The following is a 25,031-nucleotide window of genomic DNA, read 5'->3' on the forward strand; positions in this document are numbered from 1 at the left end:
ACTTCTGTTCATCTGTAGAACAAAGGGTCATCATTTTTTGTGTTATATCAGCAATCATTTGAAAATAAAAATTGAAGCCTGCAGCCCAGAGAACACAAATGAGACAGAATATTATACTTGTGCCAAATGGTGTTCCTGCTAATGGGTTCACACAACCTGTATAAACACCAGATAAGTCAAGGAGAGTGTAAAGAGCAAACCAATTTATGCAAAATAGAAGTATTTAATTGGCTAATGACAGCAATTACAGCATATATTCAAGCTCTTATTAGCTTAAAGGACAGAGTAGAATTTACTATTTACTATGATTATCAATTCTTGTGTTGTCTGAAAATGTGCTCATTTCTAAACCTATTTATGAAGTGCTATTAACACGCTACAATTATAGTTTTGTGAGCAGATACATTTGGAAAGCCTGTTGCATTCATGATTCTGTTTTATTTCATTTTGACTCATCGAGACTGAGTGACTTTCTGTCTTTCTTGTGACACAGTTGTATTACAAAGGAAGCCTCCACTTTTAGACTGCTCCAGTTTTACACACTTGTGGGCAACCACATCAAATCTTTTATTCATGGGGCTTTCTCACTTAGCTTTCATTAAGACAACGGGAAGTGGAGCATCTACAGTTTTGTAGGCACTTCGCAGCAGGGATTTTCGCACTCAAAATATTGTATATGTACGCAAATGAAAATGTCAGAAGTCAAAGAAGGTGCACGTACAATAGAGTGTAAAGTTCTCAGGGCATTTATTTACAATAAAAACAACAAAAACAAAACATTCATTTAATTGTAAATCCTGCTGGCTAATAACTGTTTGCTTTACTATCTACACTTACACCACCATTTTGTGATGATAAGGCAACTGAAATGATCAGCAGGATGTACTGTGAGATTTCCCTTTTACAGAACAGTCTGAATAGCTTTTAAAATAAATTTCTTCTACAAAACCCTCTCAAAATATTTAAAATAAGGGTACATGAAATAAAACAATAAATTGTTAACTTGGCAGTAATTTCAATGTGTCGGCTGATCCCATTTTAAATCAAAGGCCTATACATTATACACTATGTACTCCAACTTAATATCTATGTACAAAATCAGTAGTTGTATTTGGAGTTATTTTCTCACTTTAAAAGCAAATAAATATTCACTGTTATATTATAATTGCATTGCAAATTTACTGCACTGAAGGAGATCAGTCCCTTGAAATAGAGCTTCACAGATGACAACATTATAATTTACTCGAAAAGCAACACGTACAGTTTAATCATATGTCAGGATGCTGAATGTAGTCACCATAGAAGTACAGTATAGCAGATGTATGCCATAATTACGACTTCAACATGAACCAAATCAATAAATAAAAACACATATTAGAGAGAATTAAGCAACTCAGAACATAATGCAGAAGCTTGGTCTCCTTACCAACGGACAAGACGGACAAAGCAGTTTAATCAGTCATCGGTGGATATATCCATACATTAGCTATACAGACAATGCTGAGGTACAACTGCATTGCACCAGAAACTAGTGTGCTAAAAAATTATTCAGAATATATTAGCTTTAATCTAATACTGCAATCCCATTTTTGGCTGCAGAACACGTGAATCAAAAAATGAGGTAAAAATAAATCTGAGGGACAAAGAAATTGCATGATTAAGTTTTAAGGCCATTTCATGTTTTCTACAATACATTTCTCTCTTCACTGTGACCTGTGGTGTTGAGTTTGCAATCTAACTTTGTGGGGATTTGGCTGGTAAAAGAGTACAATTGTTTTGCTGCAGCTATACAGTCCTTCAACTTGGATTTTACCCAGAAAATAATAATGTTTGACAACATCCAATAGAACATTTTCATATCACATTAGATGTTTTGTTAGAAAATACCCATCTTTGATGCTGAATATTTGGTATTTTTCTAATATAAGAGATCTTTAATGAGCCAAAACCTTTGTTGATTTAATTGAAGGAAAGGGGATTCTCACAATCTCTCTAAAGAGCTCGATGGCACTGTCTTTACCCTGAATATCCAACAGACCTGGGCTTCAACAAGACAAACTAATCCAAAGTTATATTTTCTACAAATAAAACTCTTCAATTTGTAGATAAAAATGTGCACTTTTGAAACAAGGGGTGCGGTAAAAAACCATACAACTAGGCAACAGATGTGTTAACAGGCAAAGAAAAGAGTGGAAGGAAACAACACTGTGCAAAAGCTGGCCCCTCTCTGTGCGTCATCCTCTCCTGTGTCCTCCAGGTTTCTGGATATGCTGCACTCCGGCCCTCACTGAGCAGCAGGCTGGCCCAGCTCCATCTGTTTCTTCTCTTCTTTCTCATCTTTTTCCCTCTCATCATTGGCCGTGGCGAACGCCAGCACTTGTCTCATCTCCCAGAGGGATTGTGACTTATGGGAATGCTTTGGGAATAAGAGATGTCTGGTCAGTTGCTGATAAAAATTAAGAATGCACCTTGTTCACATCATTAGTTACATTGATAACAATTTGGTTTGTTTATTCCTCAGTAATATTGACAAGCAGTTTCACAAAAAAAAGACCAGGACACAAGCATAAGCACAATTTGGCTTACTATTGATTTAAATAAAGTATATCTGTTCCATCTGTCCGAAGCTTAAATCCATGGGAGACCATGAGAGTGTACAGAGGAAATCTAACCTGAAGATGGAGATCCAGGATACAACCAGGTGGGTGGAGCTAACAGTTCTGCACACAGAAACACACAAAAGGCCATAAAAACAAACAGAGCACAACCAAACACCAGCAACAGCACACAAAAAGCACTTTAAAAAAAGATGATTTAAAGGGGCTCTGTTGACCTTCTGTGTTGTGCTGGAAGCCATTTGTTAGTTTATGTAAGCAGATTCCATTTCTAAACAAATGTTAGCTAATGTTGCTCTCTGTTAGCAGAGAGGCACTAAGATGAGACACTCGAGAATGAGCATAAAGTTACATCATTTGGATTGTCGCAGAAAATCAGAGCCGAGTCCTTCTCAAAGAAATCCACAGTCCAGCAGCATTTAATAACTTATACAAATTGTCCACAGGCTTGTATAGGCGACTGGAGAGACGGGGAAGGTCTCATTCTACACGTCATGTTACAATCCGCTCACGTGGCCAACAAAAAAGCAATTAATACATGAAAACTGCTACAAATGGTTGCACAGAGCCCCTTTAAAGGTAGCTGATAATGATAAATGAAATTTCAGCGTAGTCCAGGAGGGGTTTCACTCACTGATGAGGACTGATGATCGTGTGGTCGTTCCAGTTTGATACGTATGTCTGTCCCCTTCCCTCGTTCAGGTTTACCAGGCCCTAAAGGACATGTCAACAGTCTAATGAACCAACCCTACATGTCCAATACAGATTGACTTTAAATTAGAGAGTTGAGTTTACTGTGTTTTGAAAAATAAGTTTGAAAAATACATTACTCGTTGCTTTGTATTGAAAAATGGATACTCAACCTTTTTACCCATTGGTGGAATGGAATGAAAGATCATATTTTCTACATGATATTATGAAAAGATGGCTGTAATATCACATCATTTGTAGTCATGGTCAATAATTAAAGATCCATTAAGCCTTAACTGATCAGATAAATTCATAGTGACTCAATTGTTTTTTAATGACTAGCAAGAAGTAACAATGATACATCCTACATTCATTTATGCATTCATCATCATGAGTCACTGCATGCATTAGCTATGCATCAATAAATCAGTAAGCATCTGTGTTTTCTACCCTTATCATAAAGTGTTTCAACATAAATAAATCAACAAATATACAAATGAGCACACTGTGGCAAATGGTTTAATAAAAGTAGGCGGTTTAAAGTGCTGAAATGTTTTGAATATGCTGAACCTAACCTCTCTCACCTGGGGAGTTACCACGACTGTTGGTACTGGTGGTGCTGATGCTGTCCTCCAGCCAGGTGCTGTAGGTGAGGGAGTCCCGCTTGTGTGGCGTCCCGGCAGACGACAGACTCTCCTGGAGAGACACAGCAACACAACAGTTTTAAAACTTGACAAACTGATAACTTTAAGTATAAGTTTATCATTAAGTAATTAGCTACTCATCCTCTTGCTGATGGAAAGTTGAGTTAAGTTTTGTAGTCCAAAAAACATTTCTGGAGCTTCAAAGCAAAATAGCGTTGAAGCATTTTCTTAAACAACTGATGTAGATGGGGACTCATTTTAAAATGTAAAAAAACAACCGAATAAAAACATAAAATGGCTCTAAACAGTTTGTCTGGCGTAATCCAAGCCTCTGGAGGCCCAGAGATCCCAAGTTGATTTGAAAAGACGTTATTTACAATCCCGACACACAGTCAAGCTTGTGCAGACGGCAGAATGGTTTTAGTTTTGCAGCTAAACTTTTTATCCTTTAAAGGAGCTTGTCTTGTTTTTTTACAGGCACACACACTGAATATGGCACTCACCATGCCCGTGTCGTAGTCCTCTGTTGCCTCTGTCTCATTGTCCTCCACCACACTGGCGAAGCTGCTAGCGTTGGAGGAGGAGCGGGAGAGGTCTTGACCCTCAGGGATAGATGGGGCCCTGCCACCGAGATAAGAACTACACCCTGGATTAACCACTCTCCAGCACAGCCACACCTGATTTTATCTTAGGACACAGTTGTTCAACATGCTGCCACAGCTGAGGGTTGCCCAGCGGTTACACAAACACATGGATGATCAATATATCTGATATGGCTGTGACATGTCTGGCATACACACCTGTTCTTTGCTGTTGTGAGCACTTCAGGAGAGCTCTGATTGGACGAGTTGTCAGATTTGGGGTCTTGAGAGATGTGCCCGCTGTCAGGGGTCTTCTGGGTATTTGGGGAGCTCTCTCTACTGCTACATGAGACATGTGGTACAAAATATCAGATAAGCAAATAGGACGCTACATAGACGGAATCACTACAGTCAACATGCATGCACTGATTACAAATGACAGGCAATACATTGTGAACCTCAGTGAGAGATTACAAAGCTGAGATAGAAAATACAAAATGGTGTATGTGCAAGAGTCTCACCTCCTCTCCTGGACTTCTTGAATGTTTTCAATACCGATAGCACTGCTTCTCCTGGAGCTGAAAGGACCTGACTTTTTCCTAGTCGGGCTTTTCCCGGGGATTATCAAAGACTGCCAGGGAGAGAGGATAGACAGTCAGTGTCAAAATCTGTCTAATACCTTAAATATCTTTGATCATCTCAACACCTTATCAATCTATTCATTTATTACGAAAGGAAGATAATGGTTGTTTTGACATAACCATTTAATTTGATCGTTTTCACTTGGAAAAATGCTTTTCATAAATAAATCGGCCTGAGTTATAAGGCTGAACAGTGACATCCCTCCCTTCGAGTTGTTTCAGTGACGAATAAAAGTAAAAATATGCACTTAGCGGCTTAATGTCAAGCCCCGGTGCCAGTCTTTGAGCCAGAGCAGAGAACACTAAGGCGGGAGATGAAAGATGGATTTAAAGGCTCCAGGGCCTACCACTAAATATGCTTTCTCAGCGACTGCTTTGTTCATTCAATCTCCCTTTTAAAGCTCTCAGAGCAAGAACTTGAAAAAGCCTTTTATTCAGTGCGGCTTCAAAGAGCAGGGGGAGGATTATTTTTTATATAATTTCACTGTAAGGTCCTCATTAAATCATTAATATTCATCAGTTTTAATCAAATAGGGAATTAAGCATAGTGGAGTTAAACACAGAAACGTCATAAAAGATACATAATGCAGTAAAGTAGGTAAGACAGTGAGAAAAGAGGAAAGTCTATATTATTTGTCTGCAGGAAGCCAAAGGTGGTCCTTTCAAATATGACCTTTACTGTATATGTGCCACACTCACATCACAGAGCTCCTTATCTGATAATATGTGAATAATTTGAAATGATTCATACTAGAATGATTTATACATATACATCAATATAAAATCCCAAAGATTGAAATTAACAAATTAATAAATTAATGAGAAACTGTGAAGAACATCTAGGTCTGCTTTTGTTTTATTACAGATAATTATTTGTTTCTGTAACACAAAGTGCACACTTTGTTGAAGACAGAGTGAGGTTATTAGAGTTAACTCAAACTAAAATGAAAAACTATAACTAGGTGTGAAAAAACATTTTAGTTAACTGAAATAAAAATAAAAAACTAGACTTTAGGAAAAAAAGAAATCAAATTAAAGTGAAATGAAATATACAGGACATATCTTTAATTGCAATTCAAATTTGTCAAAATTGGTCTAATTTGTGGAGGCATTGTTGAATTTGTGTTTTGGAACTGGGATGGCTACATGACTGTGAATAAATTGCCTTCACACAGTGTTGTCTCTGTATTTTAATAACAATTCTGGACTTCTTAAATCTTGCCCCTGATAAATACCCCCAAATTATAGTAAAAAAGACTAATACTGACGCTAATAAAATCTAAAATCTAATTCTTAAAGGAGACCTATTATACTTTTTTGCTTTTTTCCTTTCCTTCTGTGTTTTATATAGGGCTTGTATGCACGTAAAAGGTCTTGAAAGTTGAAAAGGTCAAGTCCACAACAACAGAAGCTCCTCTCTACCACAGAAAACACTGTTCCTGAAACGCCTCGTCAGTAATCTTGCCGTTAATTCTGTGACATCACACTACGTCACCATGTCACACGATTGCATAATTTCTGCCTAGCAGCTAGTTTGGCACACAAGAACTAATTCAGCACAGCTGCTCCGTTGTTGTTAGTGGTGCTGGCTCAGGCGTTTGTGAGCTGACCAATCACAGCAGGCTGGGTATTTGGGAGGGGAGCCTCAAAGAGACAGGAGCTAAAACACAGCGTTTCAGACAGAGGGGGAATACAATGCTGCAGCACTGGACAGTATGAGAAAACAAGTGCTTTTTGAGCATTAAAGCATGTAAACCTATTCTAGTAGTAAGCCAAAACAAAATTAAGAACCTGAAAATGAGCAGACTATGTCTCCTTAAAATAATAAAAAAAATAACTGAAAGGAGCAAACCTACTCAGAAAACTAACTGAAGCTAAACTGAATTAAAGCAAAGATTAAAGTATATTAATGTATAGAGAACAGTGTTTGGCCATGATGCAGTGGAGCGATGCAGACAAGAAAAAAAAAGAGCAAAGAGGAGAAGTGAGTAGTTAGAGAGTAGTTAGAATTAGACATGAACCTCTTCTACTGTTCCTATCCCTATGGCACTGCCTCGACGTCCATATTTACTGGGACTTTTGCCTGGGACAAGCAATGACTGAGCCACAGGGAGAGAGATAGGGATACAGAGAGAGAGAGAGAGGGGTGATGAGGACAGAGGACAAAAGGAAGAGAGGAGGGTTGGGGGGAGGAGAGAAAACATGAAAAATATACAAATATATATGAGATTCCATGCAGTAAGTCATGTTGTTCAAACAAAATACAAAGCACGTGTTAACTGGAGAATACAAAGAGGGACATTTGGGCTCCATGGGTGCAACACAGGCAGCTGAATGGGAGAGAGAAGTGATGAGCCAGTTATGTGAGCCTGTGAGAAAGAGGATGAAGAAGAGATAAAAACAGCAGAGGAGCACATACAGCATGTTAAACATTAGGTTTCACATCAAGACAGGGTTATGGGGTAAAAGCAGTCTTGAGTTACATTCATTGATATAGCATGTTGGTTAATAAGAACGGTTCGTTATTTCTGAAGGCATTTTTAAACGTGATCTAGAAATATAGTGTTAATGTGGGCGTCCGTTTCCAATTTATATGTCACTAAATACACACACAAAAATGACTTTTACTTCCATTCAGAGTATTTATCACAAGCATAATCACAACCCCCCTTAGAATATACAGTGTATAACATTGCATAACATATATATATATATATATATATATATATATATATATATATATATATATATATATATATATATATATATATATATATGTATATATATCAGACAGCAGCAACTTACTAGCAGTAACTGCAAATTAAAGGTCCAGTGTGTAGGATTTAGTGGCATAGAGAGGTGTGATTGCAGATGGAAACTAATTGAATATTCCTCGTCTCAACCTACGGTGGTCGCTAAGAACGCAAAAAATGCGAATGATCCTCTCTAGTCAGTGTTTGGTTTGTCTGTTCAGAGTGACACAGGAATGAGTCACAAAACCTGGAAAAATGTTAGAATTTTTGCACTTCTGATGGAGTCAATAGATTTTTTTATTGGTTTTGGGATGGCTGAAATAAGGTGGTTAACAGAAGTTTAAGAGATTTTCCTGTTTGGTATGTCAGTAAATACTCCACAATTTAGAGCATGTCTTTAAAAAGGCGGTCGCTAACGAGTGGCTAAAAGAGACAACAGATGTTGTTTGGGATGTCCGAAACTCTAACTTTCCTCAGTGGTGGTGATGTTGAAGTTCCAGCTGCAATGTAGTTTGTTTGTAGTCCAACATTAGCTTAGGCATTCACATTTACAATTCAAAAATCACAAACATTGATTTTTTCGTTTCATATTTTCTGCAATAATCCAAAATCAAATTGAACCATCCCATAGGCTTTTTTGCCAGAGGAACCAGGGTGATGCTTACTTCTGGGTTAGTGTACAAAAATAGTTCATCCCTGCCGCTCTCTTTACACTGCTGCAAACATAATTATGAATATTATCTTCCATTTCTTCCCCTAAATCCTACACATTGGACCTTCAAGCGAGTTCCATGTATAACTTTGAACCGGATGAAAAAGCTCCTCTCTGTGTTGAAAAAATGTGTCTACCTCAGCTTTTTGAAGTTTTCAGAACCAATTATATGAAATCAAAAATGCATACAAAATGTGCCATTTGGAGATAAAAGGCTTTCACTTGATGTCAGAAAAAGTCATGTGTTCTGAAATCACAAATATTGTGTTATCACCCAAGAAGTCCACAAGCTTTAGCTGGCATGCACACACATACACACAAACAGTAGTCAACTCAAATTCATTAGTAGTCAAGTGAGCACCTCCGAACAATGCAGTTGGATGGGGATTTAAATAATTAGAGTAGTAGTAGTAATAAAGTATTAGAAGCAGCTTTAACCCCGGGAGAAGTTCACCTTGTGTCCTAGAAGCATTCAAGTTTCATTCAAGAGTGTCCAGTCACTTCATCTTGTGGTGGCAGACAATGTGCAACCGTTGCAGTGTGAGAGCCAAGTTTAAGACTTTCTCGATCTGACCGAGTGTGCAGCCCTTCTCTGTGAGAAGTTAGTGCAGCAGGCAAGTGAGGGAGGAGGGGGGGCATGATCTCTAGTAAGAGGGAGCGAGACTCGCCTAACTCAAGACCAGGAGGAGAGGCACTGTACTTACTATCCCTGGGAATTTGGGGGTCTCTGTGGTGTCGTGGTTAAAGCTGCCACTGAGGCTAGTGGAGACTGTGTGTGGCTTCTTGAGAGTAAGACCCATGGCGTCCATAGACTGGCTCCTGCTGCGGATCACCCGCTACAGAGAGAGACGAGGAGGAGGAGATACATTCAGATGGAGCTGACCCCTGTGACCCCTCAGCGTCGCTGTACGGGCCGAGAGGAGCCTCGGGGCTAAACACTGACCACTACAGGCAGAGAGCACTGGCCTGACTCTAATCCTGACAGACAAGGAAGCCACAGAGAACACTGCTAAGCTTTAGTGCCTGGAGGGGGGGTTCAGATGAGATATTATGTGAGAAAGGTGGTAAGAAGAGAGAGGGGAAGTAGAAGGGCCAAGTGGCTCACAGATGTCTGACCGCAGACCGAGTTTAAACACAGCCAGGAGAAGTTAAAAGCCCAGTGCACCTCTTTTCAGGCATGGAGCAGAGTGAGGAAGCAAAGGCATCTAATGGTGAAAGAAATCTATCCATTCCCTTCGATATTATTACATACAAAGGAGACAGAATCAGTGACCAGTGACTGAACACCGGAGCAATGCGGAGAGCACAGCAGCACAAAACAGCTAGGAAGCAAGAGGAAGAGAAGCTGGGGAGCCAAGAATGCTTTGTTCCAGCAGGAGTGAGCAGCAGAGCGTCTCCTCTTTCAGACTGATAGAGATTAATAAAGCCTTTATAGCCCACAGCTTGCATAGAGCCGGAGAGAAGACACCCAGAAACATCTGACATCTGCTACAAAAATTGTTCACTGCAACTTCTGTTGCTGCCTGTTTTTTTACTGTTCTTGTGCAGTAACAATGATCTTTACAGTCTTACAATGACACTGGAAAGTATAGCTAGACATTTGGGGAAAATGTGCCTGTTAGCTTTCTTGATGAGGAGATCAATTTCACTCTACAAAATGAAACTACAGCCAGTAGCTGGTTATCTTAGCTTAGCACAAAGACTGGAAAAAAGGGGAGAGAGCTAATCTAGATGTCCGAAAGTAAAAAGTCCAGCTCCATAACCTCTAAAGCTCGCTAATTTACACGTTATTTCTCATTTCTTCAATCCATACAAAAGACAAAGTGTAAGAATGACAGTTTGTGGCTTTACAGGGAGTAATCTGGGTTCTTCTGTCTGAAACTCTGAGCCAGGCAAACTGTTTCCCCCAGTTTCCAGTATTTATGCTAAGCTAAGCTAAGCTAGCTGCTGACACACGTGAGAGTGGGATCCATCTTCTCATCTTACCCTCGGCAACACAGCGAATATGTTTTGTTTCCCAAAATGTCTAACTACCTTGAATTAAAATTGCTGTCTTTACAGTGTCCCTATCTTAGTGGTAGCATAAGCAAAATATAGATATTAAATCATTATAAAGGGCTAAGTTTATGCAATCATGTTGTAGCTCATCAAGCCCTTCTCCTTGACTTTTTCTCATACTGTTTCTTTTTGTTTTTTGAGCAGAGAGTCTAAGAAAGAGAGTGAAGCTGTCAGTTTGAAGCCCCGGCATCTGCTGCTGCCTCTCCAGTTACCTTGAAGGACTCAAAGAAGCCCCCTCCTCCTCCACTCCCATTTTCCAGTTTGTCATCCTCTCCTCCAACGCCCATCATGGCCTGGCTGTTCACGTGGAGCTCCTCATAAAGGGTTTCTAACAAGGCAGACCGCGTTCGTTCCTTAAACATACACATATACATACACAAGGAGGGAAATGAAAGAAAGTGAAGCAAAGGATGTTTTTTAAGGCAAAAATGATTGCAATTTATGATAAACAATTAAAAACCTTTAAATGTTTTTCAACAACTCACCTCTAATTTGGCAAATTTCTCAGCTTTGTAGCAGGCGTATTCTGCATTGATGAGCTTAGTAAAAAGGAATTCATGGAATTCAGGGCCCTGGAAAGCATTAAGAAGAAAGAGGCATCACGTTAGAAGCTAAATGATGAAGAAAGTGCAACGGCTCGTTCAGGTCAACAAGTTCTCTCTCTTACTTTTTTAAAGACAGCAGGGTTTGGGAGGGCCGGGCCAAAGAAAGGTACGTCATCCCGCGCTGTCACCGACACCTGAGAATGAAGAGAAAGATTCAATTTAGTCAAGTGTTTCTCACAGGAAACAAAGTCAGTCCGTAGCGAGGGAAATGAGTTACCCTGTAGAGGACATTGTCAGAGCAGGGGTTGACCACTTGGACCACAACGTAGGCGTGGAGAAAGTTGGAGGCGATCATGTCGGGGACGAAGGGAGTGTTTTCCTCTTGGAATACGATGGCCACGATGTCGTTTCCTATGTGCCTCTTTCTCTGCAACTGCAGCACGGCAAATGAATTTAGAGGAAAATTCATGCAATATGTATGAATGTTAGCTGCAGTTTTCAAAAAGCTTTGTCATGGTTTGGTTTTTTAGTTTAATTATAGTGTTTTTTTTTCTGTTTTCATTCTGTGTCTCCTGTGTTCCTGTGCCTGTTCCCTGGTCCTTGTGTGTCCTCTATGATCCTGCTTTTTTCTCTGTGGTTTGTAGTTTGTCCTCAGTTTTATAAGTTTTCTGTCTTTAGTTTTTTCCTTTGACTTTCCTTTGCCTGCCTTTTGTGGCTTACTTTTTGGATTTTGGATTTCATCTTATCATTTAAGCTCGCTTAATGTTCTTATCCCGTCTGCCTCGCTGTGTCTGCATTTGGGTCCTCAGCATTTTTACAAAACTTAACATTTATGAAAATTCAGCCTGGAACAGAATTTGAGAGGCAATAACACACCCTTTTTTTGCACTTCCTACTAATTGTTGATAAAGCCCTGTCTAATTCAAATTATTCTTTATAATTTATACTCATTTTTTTTACACACATGACAACACAAAGCAAACCAGGCATATGCCAGCAGAACACAGCTAATTCATTGTGTAAAATCATTGATGGGCGGTATACAGTAGGAAAAGATGAGAGGATTTCTTGACAATTGCTTTTAATATTGTACAATTTAGCCCTCATTGTGCAGTATGTGGACTATAGAGATTATAAATCTTTACAAAGAAGTGCTCTCTCTTCTCTCTGTCCCACAATTAAAATCTAGTGATTTTGTGAAACTCCACCAGGGAGTGCTGTTTCCCAAATGACAGCCTGAACAGGCAAGATTAAACATATAGACATGCTTCATCTGTCTCTGCACAAACCACGATAGCAAAATGGTGTGTGAGCTTGTGCTATTAATCAGTGTTCGTGTAAATATGTGTGAGAAGGAGAAGGAGGAGGACACGGGTAATGGTATTCGCCTCTGCATCAGCCTTAAATCACAGTGAGGGAGGACTGCTGCTGCTCATATGTGCAGACACGGAAGCATGAATTTAAAGTGATTCATGTTTACTACCAGCAATTTTTTTTTCTGCAAATATGTGCTGCGGTTGTTTGGCTCAACAACAGGGAGGCACATGCAAATAATACAGTACTACAATGCCCAGAGGAAACCCGTCGGACTGCTTGTAGTGAACCATGCAAGGTGTGTTAGTCTTGTATTGCATTACATTACCTGCTGGGTGTCCCCTTCTGTGTAAGGCAGCTTTGTGGACACATGGAACATGACCTCTTTGTTGCGGTAGTTGCAGTAGACAGATTCAGTGCCAGTCTGCCCGTGAGTCACGTCTAACCCTCCACGGAAACTGAAAGCAAGCACACAGAAACCATGTCTAACAAGATATTCTCCACCATCACTGCAGGAGCAGGAACATCAATCCTGCAGCTAGCCTGATTTAATGTAAATTACGGTTGGCATCATGTTACGGAACGTATGGCAGAGTATATATAGTGCCTTCAAACCAAACTCCTCACCCTTTAAAGTTGTGCAGCTCAATTTTCTCTCCTAGAAACTCCAGGAATTCTACAAAGGCAGAACTCTCATCACTGTTTCCAAACAGCTCTTCCTCTGAAGTCTGTAAGCAGTGAAAAAAAAGCTCATAAACATCAAGGCTTGGAGGACAAAATGGTTTTTGCTGCTAGAAGTTAAAAGAGGATGATTTGTACGGTGCAATTTTAGTGCCCAGTAATAATGGCACAAACAAGCAAAAAGGAAGAAGAACAATGAGAGCCGATCACAAGAGAAGGATTTGCATACTAAAGTACCATCGAGGGGCACAATGAGAATTTTATGTAAGGTGCGTTTTTACTGCAACGGATCATTAGGGTCAGTAACTGGAGGCAGGAAAGTGAAGAGTATTAGGTGTGTGTGTCTGGCACACTTGTTCAAACACACTGTATTTGCATTTGAGATAACAGAGGTGCCTTCAATCAATTACAGCCGTAGGTGTGAGAGAAGGTTTAAAGCTTATAATGATCAGCTGTGATGGACTGTTGATTATCTATTGTGAGCAAGTGGAGAGGTGATGTTGACACAAAAGCCTGCTTCTTAACAAACGGATAGAAACATCGCCTGAGGAGATGCTTATTTAGAATTTCTGTTTTGTTTTCTGTATGCACGACGCCTAGTTAATCATCTTTTCATCCCTCCTGAATAGAAAAGGTCCTGAGGTGTAAGCAGAGAGCCCTCACTGTCTTCACGAGATCACCCTTGGCTCATTTACAATGTATTTAAACTACCGCAGGCTTTGAGGGATCAACAGTGCAGATCTTTACACACTGGGGTCTCCATTCGAAGGTATAAGTGCCCTCAGCAAAGCACTGAATAGCTCTCCTGCCCCCGACACAGTAAACAAGAGGGCTGTGATTGCCTTAGAAAATGAGAGGGAGTGTTGATGACTGGGCTGGACTGAAAGGCATAATTAAGAATGAGGACAACTGAGCATAATCAGCTTCCTCGAGGAAATCAGAAATTACAATGTATTGTACAGTCTCATTGTTCGTGGACTGAATACAATGAATATGAAGGGCGCATGCACTAAAAGGAGCAAGGCTTCATCACTCACCTGTCCAAATTTTTGATAAACGATCCCAAACTTGAAATTGTTGCTTATCACATGTTCATCAAAGGTGACAATTAGTCTTGAAGCCTGTAAAAAAATACGGATATAAAAATAAAAGAATTAAAGCAACAAAATGGAGAACAATGGCTGATTGTTGAGTCTCATCCCCACATCGTCAAATACTGACGCTTTGGGTTGGCGTCTGACCCAAAGTGTCAGTATTTGACAATCTTTATAGGACAGGTTCATAGTTTTTCAAGCCCGTCATTAAACAATGGTAAGGTGCCCGTGTGAACATTGTTATTGCTGTACTCATTCTTACTGTTTAAGCTGTGAAGAGATCTTTTCCCAACTTACTACCAATACTACTTTAAGTGATCTGGAATAAAATCCTCAGTCCTCGACTTGTGCAAAAATGTATTTCAAAGTTCAGCTATAAAGTTAATACTCGGCTTAACACAGAACTCACACAGAACTCACACAGAGCTTTTACTATTACCAGAGGACCATGTGATCTAGAAATTTTGTGTGGAGAAGAAGTTGAAGAAGCTTTAGAGTTGATTTGCCCACTTTCTACATGTGTTAGAAGAATAACCACATATTTGCAGTTCTTCAGATTAGGTAACAGATGTTTTGTGGCTGTAACTGAATATAACAACCTTTTGTTCCTCTTACTTCTCTGTCATCTTTTAAATGTCAATATAGTCCATCTCACAGCACAGCTGTTGACTGCTGTTAAACATACTATGAGCTGCAATCAAATTTCATAATTATTCACTTTTCTGTCAACAGAAAACAGAGGTACAAAAATAAAATGTTAGGTAATATGCGGTTAAACGTTTACGGACACAGCAGATTTGCACAGGACTAAGATCACAGACATCCTGCCAGTAGCCAGTATCTGCAGTTTGACACTGCAACATCAACACCAAGAGAATAAGCACAGCTTTGTCACAAGATAAAATAGAAAATTAATCCTAAAGACACATAAAGTTGCAACATAAAGTACAAACATTTCTGTGATTTGCAGAAACCTACTTTGCCAACATTTATTCATCAGTTGGGTTGATGGGCATCTAACTATTGTTTTAAGACAGGCTTAAAAAATTACTGCTCTGTCCTTAAAACCATCAGATGTGTGGGACCTTAAAAAGCACATACAGCAGCTGCAACTATAAAAGCAAAACCAGATCTTACTTTTGGATAAAGGACAGGAAAAAAGCGGTCCACGTTGACCTCTTCACAGACGAGCTTGGATTAATAATAAAAAGAGAGAGAAACATGTCAGATTGGGTTGGACACGGTCACAGCAGATCAATCTCTGCACAATAAAAACAACTTTTCTTACTTTGGCCATCTGTACCACATTAGGAAACTCTGTCAGACAGGAGATGGGGATCACATCATGATGGGTTTTCAGCTTGTTCCTGGTGATAAAAAAGTCATAAAAGAATCAGTGTGTTTTCACAGCCATATAATGTGATGCAACATTTCTCAGAACCAATCAGATGGGAAAAGTGATGATCCGGTATAGACCATTATCAGACTTCCCCACCCTCGCCTCTCTTCGCCTTCTCTCACTCCATCCCTCCATCCCCACCCACTCGCTGGCCTAAATAGTCCATCTGTTACTCTGCTGTGTGAATGACAGTGCTTGTTGACAGTCTCTCCAGCTTTATGACTCTTATGATAACACCCGTGCTGGGAGGATGTATTTATGCAGTCATCACTGGGCATTTTAGGAACAAAAAAATCACAGAATAATCCTGCATTCATTTCCTGTTGAACATGAAAGTGGTGACATGTTGCCTACACATTCATTTCCTCTGATGCTGCTGTGCAGAACACAGATTTAAAGGTCCATTTTTCTCTCTAAATGAAGCAACATTGTGCTGCACCATGTATGCATAATGAGCATTACCTGAGCATTAGACGGAGATGTTCCTGGTCACCGATCACGTCGTACTTTAGAGAGAACACCAGATGTCCAAGGGCACCGTCCACTGAATAGTAATTAAAGTGTTCCTGAGGGCACAGTGCACAGATACAGCCATTAGTATCTGTCATAAATAGAGTGCATGAGACATGTGCACACGCTCCAGTCATTAAACCATATCTTTCCGATCTGAGTACCTTTTCTTCCTTTGTTGCTCCTCTTCCATGGGCAGATTAAATTAGTTCATATTATGCGTGTGTAAGAACAGGTGGTAAAGCGTAATGCATCTTCATTAGCAGCAGTGTACGAGGTGCCAAACAGTGAGGCTGGTCGCTGTAAGTGGTTTTACTCAACTGGGATTCGCTTATTGCTTATTCATTTCATTACTATAATGAGCAAGAAGTGAAATTGATTGTGAAAAATTCTATGAGAGTAATGAGGCTCATTTGAGGAGGAAGGAAGCTGTTATAATGAAGGCCTTCATGAGGATGACTCCAGTAATATCACTTTGAAAGCAGATCACACCTTTTAAAAAAGTGTTGAACTGAGTTTAGTGCTAAATAAACACAATGTTCCTATTATAATTTTTATTTGCAACCATGAAAATGAAGATGGGAAAAACTACAAACTCATTCATGTATTAAAAAATTAAAAAGAGATTGTATTTTTTGTTGTTGTTTCAATCTCAGTATTTGAGTTTTCATAAAAGTCTTCTTGAGCTTCCTTACATTATCACAATTTTTTTTTTTTTTCCGGCTTAGTGTTTTTTTCAAGATGACAACAAAAGGTATCAAAAAAGCAGTACATTATATAAACATTTAAAAATGGATCTCTCTCTGTGTTGCACAAAGTGACTAACCTTGCCCAGGAAGTGTTTCCTGTAGATTGTTGCTGTTGTGTTACATTCCAGTTTGGTGCGGGTGTTCGGGGACAGAGGCTGCAGCTGTTCTGTGTCCACTGTTTCATTCAGGTCATGGTTTGTCCCTTCAATCCAGTAACCCCCAAACTGCGGCAGGAGGATGAGAGGAAAGGGGCTTTTTCTGCCCAACACCTGTCCCGAGATGAGAAGTAAAGAGTTGTGAGAAACAGAACGATGTAAATGTGAAAGTTATTTCAGGACAAGAATTAAATCAGTGAAAAGTCCCCATCATCCTACCTCATGGACACTTGGGTATGGAATGTAATCCTCCTCAGTCTGCAAAAATAGAAAAAAAAAAATGTTTGAAAAAAGCTTTGTTTCCTCATCAAAGAATAAAAACAACCACACTGTCCAACTCTATAATCCCAAGGGACGCTCTTTCAGAGTAATTACATAACTGTTATGCAATGAAAATCATTTTGGAAACTACAAAGGAATCAATGCATTTCTTGATCAAAGTATTGCCATTATTTGGCACATTAAAAGTTTAAAATACTGTATTACATAATAAACCACCATATCCTGTTAAGTTCTTGTCGCTAAGATTTCACCATTTCTACCTACAGAGCAAAGCAACAGAGGATAAATGATTTTGACTCCAAACTCATTCTGTAAAACTGATGGCAAGACTTGAGAGCATTGCACCGCTTTATGAGTAATATTGTGCTCCAGCGTGCTGAAGTAATCAGCCCGTCTGGCAGAGCAAGATAACTGCGGAGACAATGACCTCATCATGTGCGACTACGCAACACTGTGTCCCTACATGGAGAGTCGCACCTTGAGTGGGGGAGGAAAGGTGCACCTCTGCTCATCCATCCTGTTTCCCTACGAGAGGAGAGGGTGAGATAAGAAAACCAGAGAGAGGGAGAGAGAGAGAGAGAGAGAGAGAAGGGTCAGCAGCTGGTTTTACATAACACAAATAGCTACATCCAAATGCTTACAAAAAAATCTACATAAAGCAGTGTAATAATCGAGCTTTAAATGACTACAACATCATGAGCCGGGAGAAAATTATCAACCTCATTACGTAACAACAGAGTTTTCCCAAGAGATGTGCAGCAGGCGACAAGGCAAAGACAGAGAGGGACAGATGGAAACATACAGAAAGAGATACTGAAAGATAGTTAACAGATGCTAAAGAGCAGGCATTTAGGAGTAACTGAAAAGTCTGTTAGCACACAGAAGAAGTGTGGTAACGAGACCTCAGGGATTGAAAAGATGCTGAGCTAGCTGGCACTGAAACACCAATTGGACCTGTGGTGTGTATCCGTGTGTGCGCGTGCGTAAACGATGCAGCGAAAGAGATGCAGTGATACTAAATCAGGGCTGGGTGATGGCGCCTGGCGTCAAAGAATACAGTACATCATATCGACGTATTGTAGAACAACTACACGCCTGCATCACACACAGTATATCATTTTTTAAATATTCAGTTATGGCAACATACACTGCCAGACGTGAAAGCTACGTGGACTCCAGCGCTGATGCACTAATTGCAAACACACATGCATAAAAACATTGAGGTTTTTATAAGCTTATAAAACTCTTAACGCCCGTTCTGTGTGGGATCACATGATTAAAATTAACATTCTCCTCAAGGTTTCAGAAACCAGGAGACAGTTTTTGAGGTGAGATAATAAGCTTACCGGGCTGTCAGTCAGTGTTACAACCAGAATGTTAACAGAGACGCTGAGACACACATATAATTCTCTGACAACTCTCCTCCTCTGTATCCTTCTCGTGTACAGAAAGTACAGAAAGTCTTGTGGGCCGAGGAGAGGGCCAGAATTAGGAGGAGACACACTGACTGTTACTGGTTAGTGGCTTGGTGAGTAAACAGCTTGGAAAACTGAGACGAAATGCAAAGATCGACGCATCATCTTACCTGCATCTTTTCAATCATTTCAAATAAATCTGTGGTCTGGGGAGAGGAGAGTGAGATGAAATGTTTTAAGTTCATTTGTGAGTCTGATTGTTACAGTTCAGCACTTTATAATGTAGGGCCCCATCACTGTTCATCCAGTGACAGAAACACAAAGTCAGTTGATTGGATTTTGTTAACCTGACTTCCTTATTGTTTTCTGTGTCTGTTTATGACAGAGAGTAATCATTGCACTGTGCCTCCAGGAACACTGTAATTACTACACAGTGCCCTTGGACATCTGGTGGTCTCTCTAAAGTATGATGTGAGTGGTGACCAGTAAAAGTTGTTTTTCTCCTTCACAAGGACAGTTCACCCAGAAATAAAAAAATACATATTTTTTCTTCTTACCTGTCATGCTGTTTATCCATTCTCTATCTACTGAGCTATACACTGTTTCACCAAGCACGTTCTCACTCCCAGCTCATCAAATACAGTACAGTTGTGTAAAGTACCCAAAAGTCATACTTGAATCAAATGTAAGATATAGTGTTGAAATATTACTTTGGTAAAAGTGAGGGTCACTCAACTCATACAAATAGTACTTGAGTAAAAGTCTTAAAGTATCCAATATTAAATGAACATATATATCAAAAGTAATTTTCTAGCAAAAACGTAACTTAAGTATCAAAAGTACAAGTGAAATTAAAGTACATGTATTTACATATATACATATACCGTATACTATCGGTTGATCAATTATCAGCCCGGCCAATTATCAGTACTGTACTTGAGTAATTTTACTTAGCTACATTCCATCAATGCTCACACCTCTAGTGTCATTTTGGACATGATGGGCTTGTTTGGCACAAAAATTACTTGTAACATCTGGTTAGACTTTCAAGATAAAGCTTGCTGACAAAAATTTCACATAATATGACTTTTGGACTGTCAAGTGGTTGCAGTCCGGTTAGGTTTAGGTACAAAAACGACTTGGTTAGGTTTAGAAAAACATCCCTAGATGCACATTTCCTTTTGTGCTGTGATATGGAAGAAAAATAGTTCCTACATGAAAACCTCTCACAACAAGGTCTTGATTAAACTGGTTCATGTGTTTCTGGAGAGATTTCCTCTGTTGTTTGCGATTTAGTTACATTATGTTTGAGAGAAAGCTGACATCGCCACGGCTGATATCTCAAAAATCAGGGACTCACACCAAAACAATCTAGATGGATAAATAGCACTGCAGGTAGGAAGAATTGAATTTTTATTTTGAGGTGAGCTGTCCCTTTCAATGTTTTTTTCTTCCTTTCTTTCCTTCTGACCTTACTAACACCTCAAATGTTAAAAAAAATGTAAGTGGTAACCATTACTTCGCCACAAATGGAGCATGCACATTTGATGATGATGACAAAATAAGAAAATGACCTTAAAGCATTGTTATTACACCAAAAGAGGACACATTCCATGTATTATATATAGGTTATGCATGAACAAATATTACTTTTGTTTACCAAAAAGTCAGGCAGGTCTAAATCCCTGTTGGACGTCTAAGGAACACGTTATAAAACACCAAAAACAGGGCTCCAAATAGACTTATTTAGGATGCAAAGTCACACTAATCACAGATATAGAGCATATGAAAGGGTTTACAGCTGTTGTTATCTGAGACCTCACACAGAAGTAATGTGACAGTTTCTCTAGTGAACCCCTGTCATCTACTCTAATTCACGTTTATCAACAATTTACATAAAATCTGGAAAATGCATGACATTGCAAGTTTAAACTTTGTGTTTTGCGTTGTTAAAAGAGGCTCCGGTGTCTCCAAAACCCAAACAGCATTATGATTGATTGCATAAAACATTTCTGCCAAATATTGAACACTGCAATCCACGAAAACTGTCCCAACACTCCACATTGTACATGAGTGTTGTAAAATTGGCAAAGCACATATTTTCTCTTCCCATGTCTTGCAAAACTGCCAAAGTTCTGAACTAAACTTGTTTTTAATCAACATTTTACCTGAATGTAGCATGTGATTTCTTGCTTCTCCCCTGTGGTTTGAACAGCTATGTGTGACTGACCGGATTTCCCATGCTAAACACCTGCCTAATTCTTTAGATCCCAACCACAGCTGTTTGGGTATTGTCCTTTAAAATTTCACATTGAAAACCTTCACGCTTCAGTTGAGCGTGACGACTCTCACTCCTGCTGAAAATGCTGAATCAAAACAGTCCATGTTAAACGTTGTTCTGGAGTAGTCAAGTGCTGGCTTAAACGCTCAGCCAGTAAAGTCTGACATAGCCAAACAGTTTGTGTACAGAGCAATCTTGTCTTAGCTTTCAGCGCGAGTAAAGTCCTCCACCATGTGCAAACAATAGTCGGCCACAAACCCTGAAAGTAAATATCCCCGGCTTCAACAACATTAAACAGAGATTAGAACAAGAGGGGCTGCAGCGCTCAGCTACATGTTATCTTTGGACTTAAAACAACCGCATTGGCCATAAAACTGTATATATGACATACAGCCCTAAAAAGCATGGGTATGTCTGAGCAAATGTTGTAGCGTTACATTATTTGTTTAAACTAAAAGAAACACCTGAAAATGGAACAAGAAATGTTCCAGTACAAACATACAGTTTTCTTCAGCTCATCACTTCAATAAACAAGCAACATGAACTGTCAGGTTTTGCAACTTTAATCTCATTTGAAGAGGCAGTCGTCCAAGCCTCTGCTGAGAACACTGCCAAATTCCCTCTGCAGTTTGCAATCTAGTGATGTCTTCTATCCTGCATGTTTCTACAGTAAAGCTACTTACATGGCTGGGCTTCTTCCAGTGTGCTTTTGTCACCATTGGAGCACTGAAGTGGTTGTGATGATTTTTAGCCATCTTTAACTTTCCTCAAACCGACGTCCTGCAGCTTCAAAAGACGATTTGATTCGACTGACTTCAACAGGTTTGGATTAAACTCGCTCTCTGACTGCTGTGCCTTTGTCACACTGCAGACAAGTGACTGAGTCCCACTGTGACACCTGAGGTAAAGCTGCATCCCTGCTAACTGCAACCATGACTGGCAAAGTGTTGCGCTGGAAAAAGTTCAAGACAAGATCCACAGGCTCTCCCAGTGTGTGCTCTGAACATACAAAATTATCAGCAAGTCTCAGGTTGCAGGCAGGCAGCAACCAGCTGATGTAGCTTTAAGTGTGGAGTAGTAATCCTCTGACTGCAGCTAGAGGTGTCTTGTCGTCTGCTGATCCTTCTTTGTCACTCTCTCTGTGCAGCAATGCAGTAAGAAATCCAAAGCACACATCATCCACCTGTGTCTTTATCACAAACCGTACCGTATCTTGACGCAGGCTGACATATAGCAGAGGTGGAGTCCAACTTTACTACTCTATTAAACAAGTCCTTGAACAGTTTCCTGTTCACAGAGAAGCTACTGTATATGTGGCGGTCCCACTATATTGGACTATAAAACTATAAAGTGAGTGCAATTAAATTATGAGACCATCAACCGTGAATAAAATGATGCGGAAAAAAGGATACAGATAGAGTAAATAAGACAATATTCTATAAAAGCTGCAGTTGAAACAAAGTGGAGACAGACAACATCGATTTAAGGGAAAAACAAGACATCTAACTGTGACACAAAAACACTCTGCAGAGCGACGGAGACGTGAGGATCCACAGGGAGACAGGCGAGCATACAGTGCAGTCGTTAGAGCTGAGACCTTTCATTAAGAGAGCTAATAGGATCGTCATTATGACAAGAGGCTGATTTGCAAAACTGCAAAACCTCCCCTCTGCTCAAGACTTCTGCTCACAGCTCATTTTTAACTTTGAGCAGCTGCATGAATATCAGAAGGACAGAGGGGCTTACATGTTTGTCTTTTCTTTGATGCACTATGTCTGATTCTTATTGTAGTTCTAATGTTTGCTTGCTTTCTATCTTATTAAGGGTTATTTAAAGGATAACTCCACCCCTAAAATTTAAATTCAGTCATCATCTACTCACCCCCACGCGATTGAAAGTTTCATAGTCCACAAACAATGGAAATAACTGGGGACTTCTTTTAAAACATGAAAAAACCAACAGAAAAATAAACATAAAATGGCTCCATATGACTCGCCTGGCATAATCCACATCTCTGGGAGCCCCAAGATCCCATAAGTTATTTGAAGAGACACTATTTGCACCTATTTTAAAGCTGAAATCCGAACTGAAGCTGCAAAGCTAAAAGCGTTGAATCTTAAGTAGGTCCACAAGCTCGACCACATGTGAAGGTCTAAATATACACCTTATAAGTTTCATTTTCAAATAAATTTGGGATCTTGAGGCCTCTGGAGACTTTAATTACACAGGACGAGCTGTATGGAGCCATTTTATGTTTTTTTTGTCAGGTTTTGTTTTTACATTTTAAAGCAAGTCCTCATCTACTTCAGTTGTTCAGGAAAATGCTGCATTGCTGTTTTGCTGTGAAGCTCCAGAAATGTTTTGTGGACTACAAAACCTCATCCAACTTTCCACCGTCATGAGGGTGAGTAGATTAGTAGAATTTTCATTTTTGGGTGAACTCACTGTCATCGCAAATTAAAGGAGGGCAATGAGAATCCGTGAGTAGAAGTTGTATAGAAACGCAACAAAAAATAAGTCTGCATTAGAAACCCAACCCAAAAAAGATGAAGCATAACTGATCATGTCCTGGAGCTGTTGACTTAATTACAGTTTTTCACGTATTTGGTGAAGCGCAGGGTTACTAGCATCTCCAAATTGTCTCGTCTAGAGATACATGCTTTTTAATTAGCTTATGATGGAAAAACTGTACAGGAGACCACTGTTACCCTTTTCTCTTTTAGAAATGTGCAACGTTGTTAATATGACAGTATATGCAATGTGGTTTGAATTAGGCAGTGACCATAAGACCTGCTGGGGTTAATTGCAGATTGACCTGGTTTTCGCGTGGCTCTGATTAAAGTGATACGGTCCTCTGAGTCTTGCCCCACTAAGCCCTTATCATACTACAGTGCATCACATTACGCATGCTGTCCCTCAACATCTGCATAAAATCTGCTCTTCTTCCAGATTCCAAATCAAGAGGGGTTAAAGAATGAGGCTACAGAGATCAAATATTAAATGTGACTTCATTTTAACTCCTGCTGAGTGCAGGAAAGTAAGTGTTTTCGTCTGTCCAATTACAAGGCCATATGTAATGTGCTTTTCTGCTGTTTCTTGCCCAGTATGAGAGGAGACTAGTTTGGAAATACTTTCATCTGTGCCTTTGGTGGCTGCTTCCATGTCATGCAAATCTGTAGACACACAGAAGTTTCACAAATCCTCGTGTCGGACTAATTGTAACTAGTCAGTCTGAGGCACCTACAGATGGTGTGTGCTGCAGGGATCAGGAGTGACGGTTTAACAACCCAATCCCCAAATTCTCCTTTAATCCCTTTCTCTTCTCACTCCCTCTGCTCTACTCAGATCGCATTCGTCAGATTGCAAGTGCAAGTGTACGCCTCATCCAAAGTGTGAGAGACCTTATGAAACCGGGCTGACGTGAGTGAGATTATACCCACTCTTAGCTCCCCAAAATATCCCTGGCAGGTTTTTTCATATCGTGTGCTCATTTATAATGATATGATGTGCCAAAAGGTAGGTATGAGCATTCTGACAGCAATATGGATTTAATAGGTCCTGTGACAGTGTATATAGATTCATTGAAATGATTTCCTCCTTAATCTTTTACACTTTCTGCATCTCGCAGCAATTTAGTCTTTTTTCATTTGGCTTCCTCTGAAAGGATGAATGTTGAGCTGACTTATGAATGCTGAAAATCTTAAAGTATCGTAGCGAACTGGAAAAATTGAATGATCTCACAAAGTTTATGGCAGAAAATATATGGCAAGCTAAAAGCAAAGCAGAAATTTAGCCGATTTTACAAAAAGCCTTCAAAAAGACTTGATTATTTTATGACACTGACATAAAACTGGATAACACTTGAACCCCATACAAAGACTGATTAAACATTAGTGACTTTCAAATTTGGTG

At 39.6% G+C, this 25,031-nt stretch overlaps 1 protein-coding gene across 9 annotated transcripts; it reads right to left on the reverse strand.

Annotated features, from left to right (window-relative positions):
- Positions 1 to 730: 730 nt before the first annotated feature.
- Positions 731 to 22,118, reverse strand: LOC140999201 (rap1 GTPase-activating protein 1-like). Of its 9 annotated transcripts, none has more exons than XM_073469487.1 (24): positions 21,803 to 22,118; positions 19,009 to 19,044; positions 17,901 to 17,948; positions 17,361 to 17,399; positions 17,064 to 17,255; positions 16,190 to 16,293; positions 15,617 to 15,695; positions 15,466 to 15,519; positions 14,272 to 14,355; positions 13,181 to 13,281; positions 12,882 to 13,011; positions 11,517 to 11,672; positions 11,362 to 11,433; positions 11,180 to 11,266; positions 10,907 to 11,047; positions 9,341 to 9,472; positions 7,193 to 7,270; positions 5,052 to 5,161; positions 4,750 to 4,869; positions 4,453 to 4,588; positions 3,890 to 4,001; positions 3,250 to 3,329; positions 2,673 to 2,720; positions 731 to 2,416 (listed from the first exon to the last, which is right to left on the reverse strand). In XM_073469487.1, exons 1-23 carry the CDS (start codon positions 21,872 to 21,874, stop codon positions 2,712 to 2,714), a joined length of 2,172 nt encoding a protein of 723 aa, XP_073325588.1. In that variant the 5' UTR covers positions 21,875 to 22,118; the 3' UTR covers positions 731 to 2,416; positions 2,673 to 2,711. The 9 variants fall into 9 exon arrangements, with proteins under 9 accessions (XP_073325588.1, XP_073325589.1, XP_073325587.1 ...); XM_073469488.1 differs by having other exon boundaries at positions 4,453 to 4,570; positions 4,750 to 4,872; positions 21,803 to 22,116; XM_073469486.1 differs by having other exon boundaries at positions 4,750 to 4,872; positions 21,803 to 22,109.
- Between the last annotated feature and the right edge of the window lie 2,913 nt (positions 22,119 to 25,031).

The sequence above is a fragment of the Pagrus major genome, chromosome 7 (assembly GCF_040436345.1).
Source record: "Pagrus major chromosome 7, Pma_NU_1.0".
Lineage (NCBI taxonomy): Eukaryota > Metazoa > Chordata > Actinopteri > Spariformes > Sparidae > Pagrus > Pagrus major.

What these genes read in the sequence shown, in the direction of transcription:
- LOC140999201 (XM_073469486.1), bottom strand. Translation starts at nt 21,874, where the DNA reads ATGGCTAAAAATCATCACAACCACTTCAGTGCTCCAATGGTGACAAAA. An exon ending in AAATGATTGAAAAGATGCAG is followed by an intron (nt 17,949 to 19,008) that starts GTAAGATGATGC and finishes CTCCTCTCGTAG; the next exon opens with GGAAACAGGATGGATGAGCA. An exon ending in CCCCCAAATTCCCAGGGATA is followed by an intron (nt 7,271 to 9,340) that starts GTAAGTACAGTG and finishes CCTGTGGCTCAG; the next exon opens with TCATTGCTTGTCCCAGGCAA.